This window comes from Diceros bicornis, chromosome 4, assembly GCF_020826845.1.
Source record: "Diceros bicornis minor isolate mBicDic1 chromosome 4, mDicBic1.mat.cur, whole genome shotgun sequence".
NCBI classification, from domain to species: domain Eukaryota; kingdom Metazoa; phylum Chordata; class Mammalia; order Perissodactyla; family Rhinocerotidae; genus Diceros; species Diceros bicornis.
Genome location: NC_080743.1, coordinates 30,689,022 through 30,715,559, shown reverse-complemented (window position 1 = coordinate 30,715,559; position 26,538 = coordinate 30,689,022). Strand labels below are relative to the sequence as shown.

At 42.6% G+C, this 26,538-nt stretch overlaps 1 protein-coding gene across 6 annotated transcripts in view; it reads right to left on the bottom strand.

Annotated features, from left to right (window-relative positions):
• The window catches only part of SLC44A3 (solute carrier family 44 member 3), a 74,970-nt gene extending 55,334 nt beyond the window's left edge, over nt 1–19,636 (bottom strand). For 3 of the 6 annotated variants that reach the window (XM_058538574.1, XM_058538579.1, XM_058538576.1), the window contains exons 1-6: nt 18,907–18,970; nt 18,127–18,328; nt 15,391–15,533; nt 12,672–12,808; nt 11,642–11,735; nt 1,052–1,212 (exon numbers count right to left, since the gene is read on the bottom strand). In XM_058538574.1, the coding sequence (XP_058394557.1) occupies nt 1,052–1,212; nt 11,642–11,735; nt 12,672–12,808; nt 15,391–15,533; nt 18,127–18,315 (724 nt within the window). In that variant the 5' untranslated portion in view covers nt 18,316–18,328; nt 18,907–18,970. Of the gene's footprint in view, nt 1–1,051; nt 1,213–11,641; nt 11,736–12,671; nt 12,809–15,390; nt 15,534–18,126; nt 18,329–18,906; nt 19,015–19,099; nt 19,344–19,465 lie in introns of those variants that run through there. The other 3 variants (XM_058538577.1, XM_058538578.1, XM_058538580.1) reach the window with 2 other exon arrangements.
• Between the last annotated feature and the right edge of the window lie 6,902 nt (nt 19,637–26,538).

Here is a 26,538-nt window from a genome sequence, read left to right as displayed (position 1 = left end):
TTTGAGAATCAGACAGATCTGGGTTGGGTCTCAGCTCTGCCACCTACTTTGCTACATGTGTGACCTTGGCCAAGGCACTTACCCTCTCTAAGCCTCAGTTTCCTCTCCTACAAATGGTGATGAGATTCTGATGAGGTTTTAATGAGTTAAGAGTAAGCACACTGCCTGGCACATTTAGGTCATAAGAAGTCTGGAAGTTACATACTGGTGACTAGTTAAGCATTCCCAAGCATTCAGGAATTAGTAACTTGCTGGTAATGAAATTATGGAAAACAATTTGTAAACTGGCAAAATTATGTTAATGGCTGACCAAAGAGTTTCTTTCAACCAAGAGGTAGGGAGGCAGCCACTGGGGAAGGGGGTGGATAACAGGCCATTACTACTGTCTAACGCAGCAGAGTATGTTAACTTGTTCAAAGAGAAAGGGACTCTTAAAGGGCTTCGTCAAGCAGAAACACAGAAAATGGGAAGTCAAGGGTCAAGAGTGGATAGCCGCTTCCAGAAATGCGCGGAAGATGCATGTTCCAGCCCAAGGCCTTGACCTGCCTATAACCCAAAGCAGGCACGTTCCTTGGAGGAGCTGGACACATCAGGCCATTGCTGTCTGATGCTATTTAATGTGGATGCACATGCCTCCTTCCCTTGCTCACCAAGCAGCCTTCTGATCCAGCATGCCTAGAAGGAGAGGGCACACTGGCCAGAAAATGTACATTTCTGGTCCCCCTGACAGTTGTACTTTTCATCGCCAATTCACAAATTGGCGATCTGCTTTGCATATCCAACCTATGCAGAGCTGAATACCAGGCACTGGAACACGGTCACTATATTAAGGTGACCCCCACCCAGTGAGTCTCTTAGCAGAGAGCCAGCAGGTCTTCTCCCCATCTTACTGCCCCTCCCCCACTTGAACCTGAAACACTGAAAGTATAAAGAAAATATACAAAGTGAAGTTTTATATTTAAGTCAAGAGGCTAACTTCACTGTACAACAGACATAAATGCTAGAAACTCTGGCACAAATAGACACTAAAATAAAATTAACTGAGGGTTACCTAATGCGAGGATGCACAGGCCAAGGATTGTGTCTCTTCCTGACATTATTCCACTTAGAATTCGATGAAGGGCGTCGACATCATTTATCAAAACAGATGCAAACAGGGAGTAGCACTCAGGTGTTTGAGGGACGCATCGGTTAAACAAGGGAAAAGACTTGCTAAAAATAAAAGAATAAATGGCGAAGACATTTATTTAATTACTTAAATTATTTAAAATTATTATTTATTTATAATTTAATTATATTTCAATAAACAAATATTTTTTATAACAAATTAATTAAAATTCTCAACATCCAAGAAAGCATAAGGTCTGTAGTAATAAAAAGGGGTTTAGTATCTTGTTTGCAAAGCACGGTACATCTTACAAAGCCAGGCAACCGTACTCTGCGACAGCGACTAGCTGATGCTCTGGATGGGAAACCGATTATGGGGTCCCATAGAAACAAGAAGCCTAAATTTGAGAGTGACACTTTTGACTGTCATGTCTTGGTCCTTCTTTGACACAAACTACCAATTCCAACACAAGAATCACATTAAGGAAGTGTTAGAGACATGGACTGGATCAATCAGAAGCCATATTAATGAAACTACCAACTTTATTCAGTCCTTCTTAGGAAAACGTATAAGGCTTGAAAGGCCTGCGACAAACAGAGTGAGTGCTTAATAAATGAGTGATGAATGAAGCAGTGGTTGATAACTGCCTCGCATAGATGAGAAAGCTAACCTTTTTTGAGTCCCTTCCTGAAATGTACGAATGCCCAGGAATGTTCACCTTAATGATTCTTTTTTTTTTTATATACTTTTTTTTTGTGTGTGTGTGAGGAAGACCAGCCCTGAGGTAACATCTGATGCCAATCCTCCTCTTTTTTGCTGAGGAAGACTGGCCCTGGGCTAACATCCGTGCCCATCTTCCTCTACTTTATATGGGACGCCGCCACAGCATGGCTTAACAAGGGGTGCATCAGTGCGCACCCGGGATCTGAACCGGCGAACCCCGGGCCACCGCAGCGGAGCGTGCGCACTTAACCACTTGCGCCACGGGGCTGGCCCCCACCTTAACGGCTCTTAATGAGGCCACAAACATCTTCACAGGGTTCTACTCTTCTTTCCTTCCATTGGCCGCAAACAGTGGAAATAATCGCAACCCAAATTATCTGATGGATTGCTAAAATATTAGGCAGTCACAAGTATTTTGTGAAATGTGTGAAGATGAAATAAGGGAGACCCCAAATGCAATCAATATTACATTTCCACAAAGAAAAAATGACTTCCAAAACCTCCAATGAAGCACAACATAGAACATATGGAAGACTCCTGCTCAGGAAGTCACAACACTACAGAAATAGCTCCTGAGTCACTGAATAGTGATTCAAAAGAAAAGTAATACAACTGAGCAGTTGTTTTTTTTTTAATTAAAAAATTTGAAAGTATAACACATTCACACGCCTCAAATTCCAAAGGTACAATAGAATAAACTGTGAGAAATTGCCCTTTCATCTCCTTGAGCCACCAAAGTACATTTCCTCACAGGCCACCATTATTTGCTTTCTTGTATATCATTCTAGAGACATTTTTTAGCACATGTGAATGTAACAGAAAATTTAAATGCAAGTTTGCAGCTGAGGCTCAAAGATAATAAAAATTATATTCCAAAACAAGATGCCAGAACCCACCATGCGGGGCTTATACCAAACACGAGGTGGGAGAGAACTGGTTAGGTTATTCTTAAACTCCTCACCCATACTGAGAGTATAAAAGAGTTGGAAATTGGAGATTAGAACACTCTAAAAAATAAACTTTTAATTTTGGAATAATTTTTGAGTTACAGAAAAACTGCAGAGGTATTACAGAGAGTTCTTATGTACTTTTCACTCCCCTTCCCCTAAGGTTCCCACCTTACATAACCACGGCACACTGGTGAAAACTAAGAAATTAACATGTGTACTACACCATTAACTAAACTACAGCCTTTGTTTGGATTTCCCCATTTCCCACTGATGTCCTTTTTCTGTTCCAGGACCCCATCCAGGATCCCACGTTACATTTAGTTGTCATGTCTCCTTTGGTTTGTGACAGTTTCTTAGTTTTACCTTATTTCTCATCTTTAGCTTACAGTGTCCAGTCACAAAGCTGTTTTCCAGAGTAACTTAGGTCAGCTCCTGTTCTCTCTGCTCCCTTCAGTGAGATTATGTTCTACATCTGTACTACAGTTACATTCATTTGTCGTAGTCTACATTCTATCCTGAGATCTCAGCTTTGGTTGATTTTATTGTTTATTTGGATATAGCCAAGTTCACTCTGTACGGGAGCTGACACATGCGTAGAATCACGTAGAAGAGCAATTCTCAGTTTTTTTGAGAGAGAGAATGGTCATGTGAATCCATCCCTGTCCTCAAGGGGAAGAGGGTGAGGGATGCTACTCCTGAGTCAGATGACAAGGGTTTCATGGAAAAAACTAGTCCCACTGAATAAATTTAAAGAGACAGACAAAAATAAACTTGCTTTCTGACTATACCCTAAAGGTCATGTTTGTTTGATGTAATGGTTATACAAGTAAATACATATATTTGTATAGCCAAAAATATACACGCATATATATATTTGCTTGTATAACCTATACATACATATATACACTTATATGTATATAAACACATAAGTCACACCGATATTTCCTTTTTATGCAAAAGGTAGTACACTGCATACTGCTCTATCATTTGCTTTTTTAACTTAACACATCTTGCAGGTCTGTTCATTTCAGAATGTAAGGGATTTCTAATTTTACTGAGGTAAAATTTACATACAGTGAAACGTACGTAAACACGTTGAACATACAATTAATGACTTTTGACAAATATATATGTCTCCATGTAACCACCACCCGTTTCAAGGTATAGAACATTTATATCACCCCAAAAAGTTCCCTCATGCCTCCTTCCAATCACTCTCCAACCCTTTTAAGGCACTACTGATCTGACTTCTACAACTATAAATTAGTTGGACTCTTGCATACGTCACTTAAATGGAATCACACAGTATGTACTCTCGTGTCAAGCTTCTTTCACTGAGCTGTTGGCGTGTATCAGCAGATCATTTCTTTTCATTGCTGAGTACTATTCCACTGCATGAATATACCACCACTTGTTTATCTAGTCTCCTGTCAATTGCCATTGGAGTTGTTACCAGTTTTGGACTATTAAACACAAGATGCTATCAACATTTGTATACAAATCTTGTTATGGAGGTACATTTTCATTTATTTTGAGTAAATACCTGCGAGTGGAATTGTTAGGTCCTATGATAAGTGTTTGCTTAGCTTTATAAGAAACACCAAACTTTTTCCGAAGCAGCTGCACCATTTATACTCCCACTAGCAATGTATGTGAGTTCTCTTTCAATATCCTCACCAGCTCTGGTATTGCTAATTTTTAAAATGGTAGTCCTTCTGGTTGGTGTGTAGTGATACCTCACTGTGGTTTTATTTGCACTTTCCTGATGGCTGACGGTGTTAAGCATCTTTTCATGTACCAATTGGTACATGTATATCTTCTTTTGAGAAATGTCTGTCCAAGCCTTTTGCCCAGTTTTATTGCGCTTTTCCTTATTGATTAAAGTAGGGGTCAGCCAAATTCGGCCTACCTGTTTTTGTACATGTAGCTTTATTGGACACAGCACAGTCCATTTGTTTATGTATTTTCTAGCTGCTTTTGCACTACACTGGCAGAGTTAAGTAGTTGCTACTGAGATTCTGTGGTCCGCAAAGCCTAAAATATTTACGATCTGGCCCTTACAGAAAAAGATTATAGATTCTGATTTAAAGAAATTCTTTACATAGTCTGGATTTAAGTATTTGTCATATATATGTATTATGAATATTTTCTCCAAGTCTGTTGTTTTTTTTCATTTTCTTAATGGTATCGTTAGATGAATGGAAGTTTTTAATTTTGACAAAGTCTACCGTATCACTTCTTCTTATTTTATGTATAGTGCTTTTCGTGTCCTCTCAAAGAAATCTTTGCCATTCAAGGTGGCAAAGATATTCTTGTAGAAGCTTTATCATTTTAGCTCTTATGTTTAGGTCTAAGATACATCTCAAATTAATTTTTGTGTGTGATATGAGGTAAGAGTCCTCATATAAAAATGACCAAAAGTCATTTTTCCCCCAATGTCTTTCCACTTATTTCAGCACCATTTATTGAAAAGACTCCTTTTCCTCCTGAAATTGCCTTGCTACTTTCATTAAAAATCATTGACCAGGGGCTGGCCCCGCGGCTTAGCAGTTAAGTGCTCGCGCTCCGCTACTGGCGGCCTGGGTTCGGATCCCGGGTGCGCACCGACGCACCACTTCTCCAGCCATGCTGAGGCTGCGTCCCACATACAGCAACTAGAAGGATGTGCAACTATGACATACAACTATCCACTGGGGCTTTGGGGGGTGGGGGGGAAAAGGAGGAGGATTGGCAATAGATGTTAGCTCAGAGCCGGTCTTCCTCAGCAAAAAGAGGGGGATTAGCATGGATGTTAGCTCAGGGCTGATCTTCCTCAAAAAAAAAAAAAATCATTGATCATGTACATGTAGTTCTATTTCTGGGCTCTCTTCTGACCCATTTATCCATTTGTCTATCCTCATTCCAACACCACACTCTCCTAATCACTCTAACTTTATAATAACTCTTGAATCAGGTGGTATGAGTTCTTTGTTGTTCTTCTTTAAGATTTTTTTGTGGCTCCAAGCCTTTAGCTTTTGATTTATATTTTTAGAATAAACTTGTCAATTTCTACAAAATTCATTGGGAAGACTGTTTTGAATCTATAGAACAATTTAGGGAGATGTGACATCTTAACAATATTAAAAACTTCCAATTCATGAATAAGGTATATTTCTCTATTTATTTAGGTATTCTTTAATTGCTTTCAGCAACGGCCTGAAGTTTTCAGTTGAGGTCTTCCATGTCTTTCGTTAAATTTATTCCTAAGTACTCTATATGTTTTGATGCTTCTGAAGATGGAGTTAAAATATTATGTCCTAATTGTTTGCTCCTAGTATATAGAAATACAATTTAACCTTGTATCTTAGGTCATCTGTAAATAAAGAAGGTTTCACTTCTTCCCTTCTATTTCTTTTCCTTACTTTATTGCAATTCCCAGGACCTCTGTTACAACATTGAGTGAAAGTGGTAAGAGCAGATATCCTTGCCCTGTTTCTAATCTTAGGTGGGAAGCATTCAATAGTTCACCATTAAGTATAATATTAACTGTAGATTTCTCATAGATGCCCTTTATTAGACGAGGAAGTTCTTAGCTATTCCTAGCTTGCTAGTTTCTTATTAAAAAAAAGAGCTAGATAGTATTACATTAAATGATATACCATAATTTAAGCAGCCCTCTATTGATGGCCATTTAGACTGTTTTCCATCTTTTGCTGTTACAAGCACTGCAGTGAGTAACCTTGCACAAATGTCATTTCACACCGGTAAAAGTATGCCTGTAGATTAAATTTCTAGAAGCAGAAATGCTTGATTAAAAGGTATGCACATTCATCACCGATGAATATTGATGAATTGCCCTCCCGTGGACCCTGCCTCCACAATGCATGAAAGTGCTTCTTTCCCCACACCCTTGCCAATACAGCGCATTATCAAACCTTTAGATGTTGCCAGTCTATGAGGTGAAAACATTAGAGTCTTAACAGAATTTCTCCTACCATGAGGGATGTCTAGCCTATTTTAGTATGTTTTAAAAACATTATGCTTTTTCTTTAATGCATCTATTCATATTATTATCTCATTTTTATATTGAGGTATTGGTCTATCAAAAGTTGATTAGTAAGACCTTTTATAAATTAGAGAAATTAATCTCTTTTTTATAGGAACTGCAACTTATTTACCTGTTAATTTTGCTTCTAGTGTTTTTGTCATGCAGAAATGTTTGTTTTTAATGCAGCCAAATTTATCAATTTTTTATTTTATGTCTGCTGAGATTTAAGTCATAGTTAGAAGCCTTCCTTACTTTCAGGTTATAAAATAATTCTCCCACGGCTTCTAGTACTTTATGGTTTCACTTTATACATTAAAATCTTTAACCCATTTGGAACTTATTCATATAAGCCATGAGGTATGGATCCAGCCTTCCCCCATGCCTACCCAGTTGTCCCAACACCACTTGTTGATAGTCCATCTTTTTGTCACTGATTTCAGATGCTACGTTTATCATGTACTAAATTCCTGTAAGCATTTGGGTCTATTCCTGGATTATCTAATCTGTTCCACTGATCTTTCTACACATGAACTAGTACCACAGTATTTTAATTATTAAACTTTATCAAATGTTTTAAAAACTGGAAGGGCTAGTTCCCTTAGTTGTTTTTCCTTTTCAGATTTTTCTTGGCCATTCTTGTTTTTTTTTCCTTTAAATTTTCTTTATAAACTGTCACATCAGCTTATCTAGTTACTGAAAAAATTCTATTTTTATTGCAATCATGATAAATCAATAGCTCTACTTTTGGAGAAACGACATCTTTGTGATGTTGAGTGGTACTATCAAGAACACAGTCTGTCTTTCCATTTGTTCAAGTTTTGTCTGTACCTCAGGAACACATTAAAGTTTTCTCTCTGTGGTTCTTGTACATTTCTTGTTAAATCTATTTCTAGGTGCTTTTGTGTTTTTGTACATATTTTTTCTTGCTGTGGTAAAAGGAGTCTTTTTAAAAATATATGAATGCGGGCCGGCCCCGTGGCTTAGTGGTTAAGTGCGCGCGCTCCACTACTGGCAGACCGGGTTTGGTCCCGGGCGCGCACTGATGCACCGCTTCTCCGGCCATGCTGAGGCCACGTCCCACATACAGCAACTAGAAGGATGGGCAACTATGACATACAACTATCTACTGGGGCTTTGGGGAAGAAAAAAAGGAGGAGGATTGGCAATAGATGTTAGCTCAGAGCCGGTCTTCCTCAGCAAAAAGAGGAGGATTAGCACAGATGTTAGCTCAGGGCTGATCTCCATCACCAAAAAAAAAAAAAAAAAAAAAAAATGTATATATATATATATATATATATATATATATATATATATATATAATGAATGCTACAGATTTTAGTATATTAATCTCATTCCCTGCCACCTAAATAAGTTCTCATCATTTTTAGTTTTCCAGTTAATTTTCTTAACAACTGCAGAGTAGTAATCTTACCACCTGCTTTCCAATTTTTAAACCTTGAATTTTTCTTTTCTATTACTAAACAGTCTTAACACCAATGAATCTGAACTGTTTTGAAAGCTAATGGTTTCTGAACTTTCATTTAGTGTTTCTGAAAAATAAGGTCAGATATGGATTTAATGTTATTTTGTTTTTCTTCAAACACAATTCTTCATAAGACCTTAATTTTGACAAACTTAAGTTGTCAAATATGGTGCTTTTTAGGCCTTTAATAACCCTGTGCTGGTAAAGAATGACCCATCTTAGCCCTGAAGGTGACACAGAGGGGCACATAAAGTGTGGGTCGCCGCTGGTGGGTGGTTGACCAGCTGTCCAACAAGTATGCCATTAGCTGGGGCGGAGGATGTGTCTTTTGGCCACAGACTGTGGTTTCTTCCCCACTTCTGCTTTTCCTCTCCCCACAGCAAAGCCACTCAAATGTGCAGGAAGTAATCTGGAGAGCTGACTGTATATTTAGATGACCCTGTAGATGGAATTCATCCAAGCAGACAATGCAGTGACATGCATGGGCACCTGTGTGGGAGGCTGGAACTAGAATTTACTGGAGGGAAAACTCCAAGCCTTTTAGACATTAAATACATGGGGGACTCAAAAGACAATATTAAATTGAACACCAAAGGGGAAAAGATATGCTTGCTTGTTATCTTCTGCAGTATTTTTTTTTACTTCTCCTAAAAGCTCATTCCTAGGTACACAAACCTTCTTGATATTCAGCCACTGCTCTAAAAGGGTATGTTATACCTCACATGATCAACCGAGGAAGAAGCAACAACTGGTTTGGTCACAAAGAGGTATTTAGAAAATGTTCTTTGGCCCTGTAGCCACACTTCTCATGTTTTCAAGCTTTTCACACTTGGCACTGCTCTTCCAGGATAAATATGATCATTTCCATCTTAAGACAAACAAATGCTTGTGCAGGAGAAAGAAATGGAGCCCTCAAGCCTATTTCTATCTCCCAAACTCTGTCCAAGAAAGGCCAGTCAATCAGCAGTTTCGTCTTCACTTGAAAAGTTAGTACTGGAAAGCTCTGCATTTAAGGAATGAAAGGACTAGGACTGGTTGAGAGGTAGGAAAGAGGTGACCCTAGAACCCATGGTGTGGGACTTTTCCTCCAGCTTGATGTGACCCTACGGAGGCTATTTTCCAGGTACACTAAAACCAAATGAAGCCTTGACTGCTTGTTTTGAATCACATAAACAAATATGGACGCTGTTTGGTTTTGAATTCCAGCTCTTCCCCTTGCTGGTTGTAGGACCTAACCTGTCTCTGCATCAGTTTTCTCAGCTGTAAAATAGGGATGAAAACAATGTCTACAACACAGAGGTTAGGTGAGGTCCAAATAAGAGAATACATGTCAAGAGCTTAGAAAAGTGCCTGGCAAGTATCAAAAACTCAATAAAAGTTCGCTAGTATCATCAGCAGTGGCAAGATATAAGCTTCCCAAGGAATTACAGTTGCCGTCCATTTATAGTAAGAGGAGAGTTTATCAGCTCTGGTTAGATTACAACCTTGAAAGTTCCATTCTCTTTCAATTCCTTCTGTAGGCACAGTTAGAAATAGTGTTCTTTAAAAAATCCTTCTCAAAAGGCTAATACTGCATGATCTCACTTACAAGTGGAATCTAAAATAGTCAATCTCATAGAAGCAGAGAACAGAATGGTGGTGGCCCAGGGTGGAGGGTGGTGGTGAGGGGGAAATGGGAAGATGTTGGTCAAAGGGTATAAAGTTAAAAAATAATCTTTCTTTTTAAGTGTTAAATAATTTTCTTTCAACCAACTAAAATATTGTAGTTTTTTTTCCCGGGTTCAGTTATGTTTCATTGAGACATGTTTATGCTATCTGACAAAAACCAAAATTAAAAAAATATCATAGAAAGCCAGCCCTGATGGCCTAGCAGTTAACGTTTGGCGTGCTCTGCTTTAGCAGCCAGGGTTTGGTTCCTGGGCGCAGAACCACACCACCCGTCTGTCAGTAGCCATGCTGTGGTGGTGTCCCACATAGAAGAACTAGAAGGACTTACAACTAGAATATACAACTATGTACTGGGGCTTTGGGGAGAAAAAAAAAAGACAGATGTTAGCTCAGAGTGAATCTTTTCCAGCAAAAAAAATTATAGAAAAATAGAATGGTACTCTCCTTGGCAAATAATTCTCTCCTCTTTCAATTACTTATAACACAAAGTATTGATTTTAGAAAAGAATACCACAAGGATAGTTAACTATATTCTTCCTCCTATTCAGTTAAAACCTACTCCTTTTTTTTATGTACCTGCTAGTTCAATATTTTTCAAGCTACACTTGCAACCTATTAGAAAATTATGAAATAAATTACTTTTTTTAAAAAGTGAAATAGAATAGGACTATTAGTATGAATCATATGCAGTAAGGGGCAGTCTTGTTTTGTGAGACTTCTATTTCTGTTTCATATACGTAAGTATGTATGAAGGTGTGTGTATACAGGGATTATGATGTAATAAATTTCTTACTTTGTGTCCCAACCAAGAGTTTGATAAACAGTGTATTAGACAGTTGGCACAATGCCTTGTTCTACTTAAATTATCATTATTTCTCAGGGATTTTACACAGCGGTCTCATTCATGGTAAACATACTTAGAATTTTCACAAGAATGGCAATGCTAAATAAATCCAAGTCCTCCTTCAGTACATCTCAGCATCCTGCAGTGGCAACGATTATTAATTGTATTTTTCCCCTTAGTCTTCTCAGTGGCGCAAACGTGAGCCAACCATTGCTTCACCATTGCTGCCTTATTCTACAGATATTTATAAGGTGCCTCCAATGTGCCAGGTACTACCCTAGTTGATAGGGATGAATAAGACCCTGAAAGGGGCTCACTGAGTGGTATTCTTAAGAAGGACCTGTTTGCTGTTCTCATTGAGAAGAGAGGTGTGGTAACCACTTGGCCTTGCCCTCCTAGGTCTGTTTTTTATGGACAAATCTATAAAAACTAATAATGTCTGGTTGCAATAGAAAGCAAAAGTAAACGACTTCTACTTTGTAATAAATAGTCGGAGTAGAAAAAACACACACCAACTACTTTATAAAACCACTCATTTGGTAATAATTCATATATTACTTTTGCTAGCTCTAGTATTGTCATTTGAAGACTATGTATATCTTCATTGTTTGTTTTCTCCTTATTTATCCTGGTTCCTAACCCACTCTCCATTACGTATATTGCAAAGAGTCCCTCCTCGTTTATCCCTGGCCTCCTGTAGATGGTAAGCTCCCTGCAGGCAGGGGCTCTACCCAATATCTCCTTTGTGCTTCACACAATACCTAGAAGAGTAACTGACACACACCAAGCACCCAATAACCTTTGTTGATGGATAAGGAAAAAGTATGGAAGCTTTTACCTTGGAGGAACTGGAAGCCTGGGGCACAATGAGTCTGCATTTGGCTTCTGGGTGTAGTTGAAGGAATTCAAGCTGTAAACACACAGGAAGGACCCTGGAAGCAGAAGACACACAGACTGTACCATCTTCCCATATTGTGCTCATCTTTTTAGAAGAGCCAGTAAGGACATCATAGTCATTTTACCAAACTGAGGAGACAGAATAAATCACTTGGATTTGGAAAACAGGCCTATGGGTGACCTAAACACAAAAGAATAAGCATACCATCTGAGGCCAAGTTAGGTCCTCTCTTATTCTCCCTCCAAAACTCCAAATTCAGAACTAAAAGCTATATGATTGGTACTAAAATGATCTGAAGGTTATTTGAAGATAATTAATTGGATACGCTTGATATTTTTAACCCAGCCTCGCAAATAATTTTTAAAAATCTGGCACACCATCTCACAAGCAGATAAAATTTGCAGTAAGTTGCCTTGAATTTCTTTTCCTTTCCTTCAGTTGTTTAATCCTTATAACATAAATCTGAAAAGCAGGCTCAGAGCAAGGTGCTTCAGTTACACAAATGTTTGGTACCACTTATGACTATCCCACTGGTCTGGTCAGTGAAAGCATCCAACATTTTAATGAAAGAACATACTTGTCGGCAATTCAACCCGAAGCCTGCGGGCGCCTCTCTAGGACTGGATGGGCCCAGCGCAAAGCTCTCTGACCTCTGTCTGACCCTGCCTGTGGGCCCTAAATGTCTGTCATCTACTCTGTGCTCTCTATGGAAGACCATTCCCAGGCAGTGAGCAGAGAACAGCTAGGGTTTCAGATAAATTCCAGATAAACCAGAATGAAATTGAACAAGTTCAAGAGAAAATGTTTGTGGCCTTTTCCACACAAGAAGCAGCACCCACAAGGAAGGACGATTCCCACCTTCGCAGAGAAAGCAGTGTCAGGGTAAGTTCTCTGATGTAGGTCTGCACAGGTTACCCCACCGCAGCTCCCAGCCTCAGGGGGAAGAGCGAGCCCATCCCTCGGTGCCTACCACTGCTGTTTGCAAAGAGCTGAACCTCCTCCAGGGTATCAAGCTGCTTTTCAGGACAGCTGGATACGCAGAGGACAGTGGAACTGAGCCTCCCTTCGTTGGCTTCCAGGTTGCAGGAATTCAAAAAGAACACGTGTCTAGGAGGCAGACCAAACAGAAGAATGTCTTAGAGCATTTCCACTCCTTGGGTTTCACTACGGGCCTTAAAAAATACCCACATGCTATCAAATGTGGGGATAATTAAGGCAAACTTTTATCATCAAATGCTTCAGCATGATTTAATATGTATTACGCCTCCTGGGGTCATCTATGGAGTTATGCAGCTCAGGGACCATACTCAAATGTTAACAAAACTTTCCTTTTCCAGATTCAGCATTTTCTGGGAGATAACACCAGGGAGTTATCTGAGGAAGCCACTGAGGAAGGGAAGGGATTGAATAAACAGCCCATGGATTGCTATACCAGGCCAGCGCATAAACGGCTCAGTAAAGTCCACAGAAAGCATTTTTGCATCCAAGAGCATTCAACTATACTTCAGAGACTAGCTGAACCTGGGGAAGTGAGAAGCGGAAAGGAGGGGGTCGAGGCTGTGAATTAAAGGTCTGCCCCTGCCCCACCTCCCAGAGCCAGAAAACTCATGAAACCCTTCCTGCTGCCCACTGGGTAGCTGGGGCACAAGGAGAAAACTGGCCGTTGCCATTAACAGGTCACATGTGGGGCTGGCAGTGGCAGCTCCCTGACCCATGCCCAACACTTACCCAGGTTGCTGAAATCAGAGGAATGCCAGAGGAAAAGCCCTATAGAGGAAAAGTCCTCTAGGGGAGGGACAAGGAGAAGGGGTCCCAGAAGCTTCTTTTCCTTCCAACGGGGGATGGGAGAAAAGGGAATGGTGTGACAGGAGATGGGGGAAGAGATTTCTTGGGTGAATGAAAAATATATACTTTATTCTTTTTATTTAAAATTTAAAAAAAATATGGTAAAATACACATAAAATTTCACCATCTTAACCATTTCGAGTGTACAGTTCAGTGGCATTAAGTACATTCATATTCTTGTGAAACCATTACCACCACCCATCCACAGAACTCTTTTCATCTTGCAAAACTGAAACTCTGTCCCCATTAAACTATAACTCGCTCCCCCCCGCCCCACCCCAGCCTCTGGCACCCACCATTCTACTTTCTGTCTCTATGAATTCGACTACTCTAGGTACCTCATATAACAGGAATCATAAAATGTTTCTTCTTGTGACTGGCTTATTTCACTTAGCATAATATCCTCAAGATTCATCCATGTTGTAGCATGTATCAGAACTTCATTCCTTTTTAAGGCTGAATAATATTCCATTATATGTATACACATTTTGTTTATTCACCTGCTGATGGACACTTGGTTGCTTCTACCTTTTGGGTATTGAGAATAATAAAATAGATAATTTTTTATTTTAAAGAGGATGACTATTTCTCAGCCTTGCATTATGAATACAATGTGAAACAGGAACACGGGTGCATCTGGGCAGCTCCTTCCTCCTCTTGTCTTCTCTGTCAGTGACACCCACATGTGCAGAGGGAAATTCCCCCGGGGCAATCCATGTCCAGCAATGCCACGCCGCTCTCCTCAGGAGCAACACTCAAGGGTAGAAAAGGCCTGGTCTGAGATTTGTATTTGGTGACTCCAAACCTATACTCAGGACCTATTTAGACCCTTAAGATTTCTCTCCGAGGAGCTGCTTTTGATTATCAAGTCTCAAAAGTTATTACAAGGCAGTCTCCATCATAGAAAATTATAGCCAGGGATTTCTCTCCCCTCAGGGGATTTCTGTCTCTTCTCTCCCCTTCCTGTTTCTGTGTTGAAGTCAAGGGTGGGGGGTGGGGGAACGCAACACTACAGTGCCAGAACTGAGAGTGTAGACTGAGGAGGAAGTGAGACAGTCCCCAGCACTCCCAGGGGTATTCATGTATTTCCTCACAGAAACAATACTGTGGATGGTGGACAGTTGGTAACATACAATTGGTAACACGATTTGACACATTATGAATAACAGTAACAACTAACATTTATTAAGCCTTAGCTCGTGCAGTGTCTCAGCGGATCATTAAAACAACCTCGTGAGGTGGATGCAATAACCAGTTTAAAAAGTTGAAAACTTGGCTCATAGAGGTTCAAGTACGCTGCCCAAGGTCACACTGCTGAAAAGCAGCAGAGGCTGAACTGGAACTTAGGACTGGCTGATTCTAAAACCCGTGTCCTTACTACCACACATACGCCTCCCTTTTTACGAGATGGGCTGATGGAGGTTTTTTTTTTTTTTTGTGAGGAAGATCAGTCCTGAGCTAACATCCATGTTAATCCTCCTCTTTTTGCTGAGGAAGACCAGCCCTGAGCTAACATCTACTGCCAGTCCTCCTCCTTTTTTTTCCCTTTTCCTCCCCAAAGCCCCAGTAGATAGTTGTATCTCATAGTTGCACATCCTTCTAGTTGCTGTATGTGGGATGCTGCCTCAGCATGGCCGGAGAAGCGGTGCGTCAGTGCGCGCCTGGGATCCAAACCCGGGCCACCAGTAGCGGAGTGTGGGCACTTAATCGCTGTGCCACGGGGCCGGCCCCTGCTGATGGAGTTTTGAATGGGAAAACAGTTGCCAGGCTCAAAACGACTAATTTATACAAAGTTTTGAAATACAGCCCCTCTTAACAGGTTGGGGACTTACTTGAACACTTACTTTTTTAGGGTCATGTCCTGCCCTGAGAGAGGGGCTCCTTCTACTGGGGAGTTCCTCTTGCCACACACGTTGCCAAAGCTGTCGTAGCCGAAGAGGAGTCTTCCCGTGGCTCCCGCCGCCACCGAGTAGCCCATGATGAACATCTGCCAAAACCCAGGCGGCACATGAGAGCCTGGCCAACAGGCTGAAAACACGGTCCCCACATCCCTGAAGATGCTGACATAAAATGGAGGTTCATTTTCATTGAACCTCCCCAGCATCACTGCACCGCTCTCCTTTGGCAACAACATCAACAACTCAAATCAGCTAGGAAGCTGCTCCTATAATACTTGTGTTAACAGGTTAGGTAGGGAGAACATTCTAAAACGCTGATACAGATTGCTCTCCGTTTTCTCCCCTCTTTGTGTTTCTCACTCTCTTCTCCTAGAGTCTGTCATTTTTGCTTCTTGGCCTAACTTCACCAGGACAACTCAATCTTTTCCCCTTGACGTTCCTGGTTTATCTAAGTGCCCCAGGGCTGTACTTCTTTCTCTGAGTTTCCATCCCTTCTTCCTTCTCCCTCTCCCTTTTTCTTTTTTTCTTATTTAGGGGACTCTTATCTTCAGGGGTAAATGCAACATAGGTGATATGTACCAAATACTGCTCACAACAAGTGTGAAAACGGTGTTTTGGAATAAGGTTTAAAATATACAAAATAAAGAATCTCAGGAATTCTGCTGGACAGGAACATCTTGCAATCTATAATCATGTTTATCCAATTTCATAGTGAATGTGGAATATTTGAAATTTCTGCTCAGACGACTGTTCCATTAATATGCATTGACACGCCTTTTACCAACACTGAGTATGTATCTTCCCATTACACAAACCCAGTGTTGTAAGTTTCCCAATACACAATGCAGAGAATACCATTTAATACTTGGTACCGACAGGCTCATTCCAGGAGAGGGGATATGGTATAATAATTCAGTGAAATACAGTATTGATACCATATGTTCCAAAGGTACATTGTCCCAAAGTGAAATATGTTTCAGACATTCTGCATTCCCTACTAATTTAGAAATCAAAATAACAGTCTTCAAGTGCAGGGACTGTTACTGGAGGACATAAAGATGAACAAAACCAAGTCCCTGCCCTCAAGGAACTAAGACAGGCAGGGCTCAGGGCTTGGGAACTGCAGACCTCCTGGGAAGGGGGCTCTCTGCCCCTCCCATGCCCCCAGCACCTCCTCAGTGTCACGGTCAGACTCCAGGACCCAGGATGAGTGGGTCACCTTTGCTGGCAGACAAGTCACTGCCCCTTTACTTATAGGCTGTAGGTGTGGGTTTGACTGTGCGCCCACGTGGCTAGCACAGTAGGCTGACTGGGAGGCACGTTGCTCCTCCCCTGCCCTTCCAACTTGGCGTGTGCTAAGATCCTGATTGGGTCTGGACTTAGAGGAGGAAAGGGGTCCTGCACTTCTGCCCAGTTCACCAGAGATCTAATAAGGAATCAATATTTTCCATTTATTAGCATCCTTTATGTTAATATCTCCCTTGGAAGGTTGTGGGAAGAAGTGGGAGGTTTTTTCTTGGCGGGGGTGGCATTTGGGTAATCCTGAGTCTCTGCCATACAATTACTACTTTAAACCATCAAAACTTTGTTCTAATTTCAAACAGACAATTGCAATTCCATATGATAGGTGATAATAGTTGGTGTGTATACCAGGTATGGTGGGGCTACCAAGGTCACGGTCAGCTGTGCTGGGGGAGATCCTGACAATGGAGTCTTGAAAGACGAGTAGGAGAGGGCAAGATGGGAGAGGACACTGGAGAGGTAAGTAGAGGCAGAGATGGTCGAGACTTTGAGACATTCTATGTGTCTTACACAAATATAAACAAAGGCTGGCAGTCTTTCTATCTGCAACAGACTGTCCCTGCTTGTGATTTTGGCCCCTCACCCCAAACCTCCTTTGTCCAACCCTAACTTGGGGCAGCCCCACCAATCATCCCGTCCAGCACGTGTTTTGTCACCAGTCAGTTCACAAGACAGGAAGCCGAACAACAGAGACAGAAAAAACACTCCTCACCCTGCTTTAAATATCTGTGGTTAAAAAATGTTGCAGAACATACTGAAAGCCAGTCAGCTAAGGAAGGACTCTCATTATTCAAATTTAACATAGTAAAGAGAATGCGGGCATATTGAAGCCTTCAGACTGATTTTGCAAATGACATGTAATTTTAAAGCAGTTTCCAGCCCTGTGCCACCTCTCAGATGGTTCATAATTCTTCAGGCTGTGATGGGCCATCCACATATCCGTTCCCCAGACAGCCGCTGTACTGCGAGTCTGGTAGTGATGAGGGACTACAGAAGATCATCAAATAACATTAACAGCCCGAGGTCAAAGCAGCCAGGCGCAGGCAGGACAGCTGCTCCCTGCATTCACACAATAGCAGACCCGGCTAGAAACATCAGCATCTACGGGAAGTCAGGGAGGAGGTGCAGTTTCTCTCAGCTTCTAGAGGAGAGCTCCAAGGGCTGTGATTTAGGCAACCCAGAACATTCGGTCATGTCTTTAAGGCCCAACCTTCCTCTGTGCCTGTAACCAGTTGGTAAAATCAACAAGTGAATAAATACCTTTCTTATTTGGAAAGAGGAACAAACATGGTATTTTAGAGTCATTCAAACTGAATTCTTTTCAACAAAGGTAATTACTATCTGGTAGCTATTATCAAGCTTTATAAATTAATCATTTACCCTGCCGCAAACAGCACGCCCCAGTCTGGAACGATGATTCCATGAACACGCTCTTTGAAGCAGTTGAGTGAGCCTTTTTCTGTTGTTACCCACAACTCTAAAATAAGTATCAGAGCACCAACATTCAGCTTCCAAGAGAGTCTCCCAGGACTGAAATGGCACAGCCTGATGAGGTGTACCGGCAACCATACACACCTAGAAACTAGAGTGGGGAAAAAATTATCTAACTTGCGGGTTTAAATCAAAGGCCGGTTTCCCTGTTAGCTGCTAAACGCAAGATACCAAGAGTGTGTGTGTTATGCTCAGCTAAAGTAAGAGTAATTAATTTCTAGGCTCACCCTGGATTTTCCCATGTTAGAGGAACAGCAAACACTTGAGGAATATTTTATTTTGGGGGCTGAGATAGTAAAAGAACTTTCAAGCCGTGAGCTCGGATAATGAGACCACACACTGGCCTATTCAATAACAAGGCCATTGCAAGCCGTGATTCTCATTTCCTAATGGAGTCTTCCATGACAACGTGGCCTGTGGCAATAAGACAGCCTCTCTGATTTAGCGAGTCTAGGAGGTTTAGAGATACCTGACAAGAATTCTCCAGGACTTATGTTTACTCTGCCGTAAGGGCAGATGTTTCTCATTACAGCACAAACTTTAACCTGGTACCTCCCGGAGCCCTGGGCTTCCACGGGGAAGGCACTAGGAATGCGACTTACATTTGGGGCACAGTTATTTCGGGACACACACACTCTGGTCTTTTCCCTGCCAAGCACGCACACTTACCAAACCAGTCCAAAAGAGAAAGAACAGGGATAACCATATCGTGTCTGTGCATTTCCTATAAATCTGAGGTCGCCACTCTCTTTCCCTGGGGGTTCTCTCTTCAGAAACCTTCCAGAAAAAGAAGGGAGAGAGTTGAGAAAAAGAGGATAAATAACCATATGGGTTCCCACCCGGAAACTGAACCCAAACTTACTCGAAAACTGCTTTTTTTTTTTTTTTTAACGTGGCGGCCTGAAGCTTTCCTGGGAGCCTGTGAAACACCTGCTCTTGCGGAGCGGCTGCGAATCTCCAGTCGCCAAGCCCTTCCCTGAAGGTGCACCCGGAGGCGGCCCCACGTTCGTGCCCCGCCGCCAGCCTCTCCCTCGCCCCCGCCCCCGCACTTGAGTGGGGTCCGGGGTCCTCCTCGCCAGGTGTCCCCAGGACACAGCGGCGCCGGGGCGGGGGTTTATCCCCGAGGATTGGGGGAGGCGGAAGCGTCCCGGCAGGGCAGGTGCATGCAGGAGGGGACCTGAGCTGTCCCCGGGGTCCCTTCCCCCGGGGGCCAGGTGCGGGCGCTTACCCGATACTCGGCGCCGAAGCACTGCATCCTGCGCTCCGCGCCCGGGGCCGGCGACTGCGAGCCGACGACGCGCCCCCGGCGGGCGGGCCCGGGGCCAGGAGGCCGAGCGGCGCGAAGGGGCGCAGCGCCGCCCCGCGGCCGCCCCCGGTCACCACGACCTGCGCCCGCGGCGCCCGAGCGAGCGGCCCCAGCTCCCCACGAGCACCGGGCCCGCCCAGCGCGGGCGGCCGCCGGCGGAGTCCTTCCTGTGTGTCGGAAGCAGAGGCGGGACGCCTCCCCGCCCGCCGGCCTCGCCCACCCGCGCGGCGGCCGCTCCCCGACGCCTGTTTCGCAGACTGCAGCGCGGAGGTCCCGGGCTGGCCCCGCCGCGACACGGGGCGGGTCCTCGCCGGGGCCTAATTAGCTGGACCGCCACTGCAGGGAGCAGGAAGTAGGGGGTCTCAGCAAATCCTTCCTGAGGGTGGGGGACCCTGCAGTGCTGTGTTATTCGGAGCTCACGGGTAAGAAGCACTTGCCCTGTGCCGGATTCTGTTCTAACTGCTTGACAAGCGTTATTAAATAATCAACAAGGGAGGGAAACTGAGGCACAGGACAGCAGCGATGTAACTTGCTCGAGGAGACACAGCTAGCACACGGCGAGCTAGGAGTTGAACCCACTCAAGGAGACGCTCTCAAGGTGGTTCTCTGCAAACACTACTCTCTCTCTCTCATTCAGCTGGCATTTCTACCAAGACGGTGGGCCCAGAGGCTGCTGGCTCTCGCCCACAAAGTCTGTCCTGGAGGGACCAAAGTAGCTGGAGGAACCACGGGTTCTAGGTAGCAAAACAAGAATAAAAACCCTGGGGCACGTGAAGACTGCCTTAGTCTGTGGGTGTGTCGCAGGTGGGTGGCGAGAGGAAACGCTGAGACTTTAGGGGGATGAAAGAATTTTAGGCTCTGCTCTCATCTCTCTCCCATGTTGCCTTGGGGCAAGCATTGCCTGACTCTTCCCGATTGAAATGGTAGCAACCCAGAAGCCACTTGTGGGGGAGTCCTCCAGGTAATAGCAGACCAGCACAGAAGTGCTGTTGGGTGAGAAATTGAAACAACTGCAGGCCGACCCCCCTTACCTCTCTTTCACTCTCTACTCCTCCCCCTGCACACCCCCAGGGCTGCCAGGTGATTGTTTCCTTTCAATACTGAAAAGATATTCAACATCATTAACTCTCAGGAAATGCAAATCCAAACTACAATGAGATATCACCTCATGCCAGTCAGAATGGCTATAATTAACAAGATAGGAAACAACATGTGTTGGAGAGGATGTGGAGAGAAGGGAACTCTCATACACTGCTGGTGGGAGTGCAAACTGGTGCAGCCACTATGGAAAACAGTATGGAGATTCCTCAAAAAATTAAGGATAGAACTATCATACCATCCAGCTATTCCGCTGCTGGGTATTTATCCAAAGAATGTGAAAACACCAGTGCGTAAAGATACATGCACCCCTGTGTTCATTACAGCGTTATTCACAATAGCCAAGACTTGGAAGCAACCTAAGTGACCATCAAGGGACGAATGGATGAAGAAGATGTGGTATATATACACAATGGAATACTACTCAGCCATAAGAAACGATGAAATCCAGCCATTTGTGACAACGTGGATGGACGTTGAGGGTATTATGCAAAGTAAAATAAGTCAGAGGGAGAAGGTCAAATACCGTATGATCTCTCTCATTAAGTGGTAGATAAAAATAACAATAAACAAACACATAGAGACAGAGATTGGATTGGTGGTTACCAGAGGGGAAGGGGGGAGGGAGGAGGGCAAAAGGGATAATTAGGCACATGTGTTTGGTGATGGATTGTAATTAGTATTTGGGTAGTGAACATGAGAACATGATGTAATCCATGCAGAAATAGAAGTATAATGATGTACACCTGAAATTTATACAATGTTATAAACCAATGTTACTGCAATAAACAAAAAATTAAAAAAAAAATTAAAAAAAAAAATAATGGGACTGGCCGGGTGGCGCAAGTGGTTAAATGCGCGTGTTCCACTGTGGTGGCCCAGGGTTCACCAGTTTGGATCCCGGGTGCGCACAGACACACTGCTTGTCAAGCCATGCTCTGGTGGCATCCCATATAAAGTAGAGGAAGATGGGCATGGATGTTAGCCCAGGGCCAGTCTTCCTCAGCAAAAAAAAAAAAAAAGGATTGGCAGATGTTAGCTCAAGGCCAATCTTCCTCACCAAAAAAAAAAAAAAAGAATAATAATAATACTGCTTCTCCCTGAGGGTAGAAACCTGGCTGGAGGAATGATCTGGTATAGTGTCAGAAAATGTTCTCTGGGGCCTGAGACTTCAGTTCTTTGATGTATATTTATCAGAGTAGTTGAACTCCAGGGAACATGAATTCACAAGACAAATAACTAGACATCTGAGGAGTATAGCTACTACAAAAAGACCACAATTGAGCCACATATACCATCTGAAACCTAATTATTAGAGCAGATGGACCAAGATTTTTAAATAAGCATGATAAATATGTTTAAGAGGATGAGGGATGACAATAGCAATATAAATCAGGAAAAAATATCATGAAACTAAAACTAGAAATATTAGGCATGAAAAATATAATAATTGGAATGAATATTCATTGATGCTATTTATTAATAACAGGGGATAAATAGTAGAAAAGATGCCGCTGAATGCAGCTAATTAAGATGAATTAGTGATTGAAAGCAATTTCATCAACTCTCCAGAGGCAGCAAGCATAGGTCAAAAAAATAAAATAAGGCCGTTTATTTTAAAATTTTCTAATTAATAAAAATTCTAGTAATAGAACTAGAACAGAAAGAGAATGATATAAAAATGGAGAGGAGGAAATATTTGAAGACATAATGGAGATAAATTCCAAGGTTGAAAGAAAGAAATAAGCCTCAGATTGAAAGGGCAAGTATCAATCCAAGTATATATATTTCAAATATCTTGATTGTTTTAGTGATTTCCTAAAAATTCATTTATTGGAACAATAGACCAGCTATCCAACTAGCTCTCATCAGAGTAACAGCTCCTCCTTAGAACCACAGATCAGTCAACTGGATTATCACATGACTGTGCCCTTCAAGGCTCACTTCAAACCCTCCCCTTGCTGTGTCCACCAGTCCTCAACGATTATATGACAAACTTGCCCAATCTGATCAACCTCCTTGCTCTGAAAGACCCGTTTTATATCCGACCCTAAAAAACCTATAAATATCTCATCCTTGAAACATGTCGAATATGTTTATATTCAGAAATTCACAATAATACTAAGTAAAAATAAAGACATTGATTGCCTTTAGAAGAGTCTAAACTCATTACTTCAAAAACTGCTAAATAAAGGGAAAGAATCAAGCACATATCCTGCCTCTCCTAGATGAACCATACTTCAGGGTAATCACATAACTGGTGAAGGAGGTTTCCCTTTAGGGAAGTAGTCTGGTTTATAAGTGCAGAAGGAATGATAGAAATTAGGACATCACAGTTTTCCAAACATTGCAAAAGAGAGACAATCAGACATCAGCCTCCTCCCAGTGAAGAACACACTGCCACCTGTGAAGTTGTCATGCCAGAAAAGTCCACCTGAATCTGACCACCAATTTATGAGAAGTATAAGGAATAGAGGAACAAGTCAAACGACACCACAGGGAGGCCATCAGCAAAACCAAGGATGAGAAAGTCTTCAGACACATGGCCTAGTTTGAACATCAACAATAGTGCAGACTCAGCAAAAAATAGAAAAAAAAAAATCAGGGAGGCGAAAACTATAAATTAAAAGGGACTTGGGAGATATTTTAACTAATTATAATGTATGGGCATTGTTTAGAACCATATTAAACAAAATAGAAAAATAAGAAAGAAAGCCATTGGGAGAACAATTTAGGAAATGTGAACACTGATGGGATATTTGATGGTTTTAAGTAATTTATATTAAGAAATTGGGGGATCTGATGATGTCATCGGGGTAAAGTTTAAAAAGGAGTGTCCTTATCTTTTAGATTTATATACTCAAACTTTCACAAAATGATATGCTGTCTGGGATTTGCTTTAAAAAATCCAGGACAAAGGGGGCAGTGGGTGGAAGTGTAGAAACCAGGTTGACCATCGGCTGGTAATTGCTGAAGTTGGGGGACCTATACGGGGGGTTCATTGAATTGTTTTCTCTGCTTTTGTATATTTGCAACTTTACGCATACACTCTCACACACACACAGAGAAAACAAGCATGCCACCTCCCGAGCCTCCACTTAGGCAGCCTCTAACACTTACTGCACATACGTACCTGTTCCTGAACATACTTGCCTTCTCTCCATTTTTACTCCCCACCCCCACAACCTGACCGCTCAGCTGGATCCCATCCATTCCTCAGGAGGCAATGTCCCGTGCCAGGCCTTAGGATGGCTGTGTCTCCAGACCCATTGGCCTAGCCAAGGTGCCTCGCTCTCAAGGTTTCCCTCATTCTCCTCTCCAACCCCATTTCCAAGCCCCCGGTGCTCCTGTAGCCATAGCGTTTTCTCCTCTTCTACATGAGTCTCTTCATCCCTCCCTCCCACTGCCTCTTCTGCCCATCCATCCCTAAGTTTCTCATGATCTTCGTGCTTGTTCTTCCTGATACCCTAATCCACCTCCCTCCCAAAGGCTTTGGCACCTTCCTTACTTATAACAGTTCTCCACAGATGCTGGACTCTCATTCCTGTCCTAATCCAGCCAGCCAGAGATGCACTTAGAACCATTCCAGTTGCCTGTCTTGCTTTCAAGCGTCTGACCGTTACCACGCAGGTTGGGTCTCCCAGGTGCAGACGGAAGCCTGAGCTGAGCTTCAGCCTGCGTATCTCATTGATGCTGTATTTGGGGCCAGCACCTGGGGAAGGTCAGATTTCCCACCTTCCATTCCACTTTGCTCAAGTTTCCCTTCCCTCCTCACCAGCTCCTCTGGCTTAGTTCCCAGAATGCTTTGAACCGTAGCCTGACACCCTATGGTTAAAATACTGTGATGTTGGACTGTGATAAAGCAATTTCTCTTCCAAGAATAAGGGCTCACCTAATAGAGTCAGTTATTAGGGGCTCCAGAGCGGGCAGGACCATCGACTCAGGCCTGCGGATGCAGATCTTTCATCATCTTTCCTTTCCTGTCAGGCATGAAGACTCATCCCTCAGATTGGAAGCCAGAAATGAGATGAAGGATACAGGGATGTTGGGTTTGAACTTGGTCTTTGTAGTTGGTCCAGGAATGGCCCAAGATACCCTGGACAGATAACGGGGCTGTAAAGGGCCATTTGGCTACAAGACAGAGAATGGGGTGGAGGGAAGGGAGCCATGCAAGGTGTGTGTGTGCAAAGGAGTCCCAGCCCTTTGGAGCTGGATTGAGGTAATTTCAGTGTGGAGGGTCAGAAAAGTCTTTCTTTTCTCCTTGAAGTTTTTGGATCAGAAATCTAGTCTTTGGAACCTTGACTATTTTTAGCCGATCTCCATCCAACAAGGATTGACTGAGCATTTGCTTTGTGCCAGGATTGGGCCAACTCAAGGGGCACAAACACCAAGCAAGAATATTTGCCTCTTCATGGACGTCATGCTCACTTGGGGGTTGATGATGAGACATGTGAGGAGGGTGCTTTGCCCAGCGCAATGGTTCCCGGAAGGCTTGCCGGGAAAGGGTGTCTGAGTTGAGTGGTCAAGTGTGAGTAAGAGATGACGAGGCAGAGAAAGATGGAGAGAGCATTCCAGGCAGAGGAAACAGCTGGGACAAAGGCCTGGATGTGTGGCACTGCACGGAGAACCCCAAGCAATGAGGTACTGAGAGGATGAACATGAGTGAGGGGAGGGCGGGGGGAGGGTCTCATGAGTCTGAGGGCAGAGAGCCCCCAGCCATTTAGGGCCCGGCCTGCCATACAAGGAGCTGCTTGTCCTGTGGTTTTGTCTTCCCCATTCACCCTCACTTTGTAGAGCAGCTTTTGGAAAATGCTACTCTGCCCTGGTTGTGCTCAGAGGCCTGGAAGGAGAGGGGCTTGTGTCTTCCTTGTACCTCAGAAGAGCTGGAAGCAAGAGTGACAATTTGGGGGCTGAGCATGGTGGGGGCGGCAAGAATCCTGGGAGAAAACTCTTATGGGGAAGTGAGACCCGGGGACAGTACTGCCACCAGGCTCCCTTCCTAAATGTGCTCCTTGGAATGCAGCTCTTCTCAAGCTCCAAGGGACTTTCAGTTTGGTTAAAAAAAATTTTTTTATTACAAAAGGTTATATATATTAAATTACATTGTTTATGTTAATATATCCTTTGTACATATTGAATATTACATAATAAAATAGTATGAAACACATATATGTTATATATGTAACATATCTCATTTATAAGGCATAATAACACAAACACCTCTGAACCCACCACACAATTTAAGAACTAGAATGTTACCATCATGTTTCTCCTTGAACACAACCCCTGTCAAACCTTCAATCTCAGAGGTAACCACTGTTCTGAATTTTGTTTATCAATCTCTGCTTAAACATACTTTCTCTCAGATTATCTTAATCCTTAAATAATACAATTTAGTCTGTTTTTTAAGGGGATGTTATAAAAAATAGTGGTATATGGTATAGAGCTGTCTGGAATGATTTTCAAGGCACCTGGAACATCTAGGTTCCTCCACACCTAGCTCACCTGATGGATGCTACTTCAGGTGTCTTAGAGAAGAAAGCCTTTTAGCCCACATTGAAGGAAAACTTACAACACAGATGGCCCAGGGAGAAGGCACTTGAGTAATATCTCCATACCAAGATATGAATGACTAATACCAGATTCTTTTCTTATCAAATGTCTTGATACTGCAAGAGACCTAGACCTCAAGGCACCCGGGCTTCTGAAGACAGAGGGTGGCAGGACAGGAGCCCGGAGGTCAAACTTAAGCTTCTTTTTAACCTTCTCAGGGCCAGTGCTTTTTACTGCACAATTCAATATATTTTATGACTGAACGTGCTCATCTGTTTAACTTGAAATGTAAGACTTCATTTGCATTTTGACCCTGATAACTGACATATAAGATACCATCTATT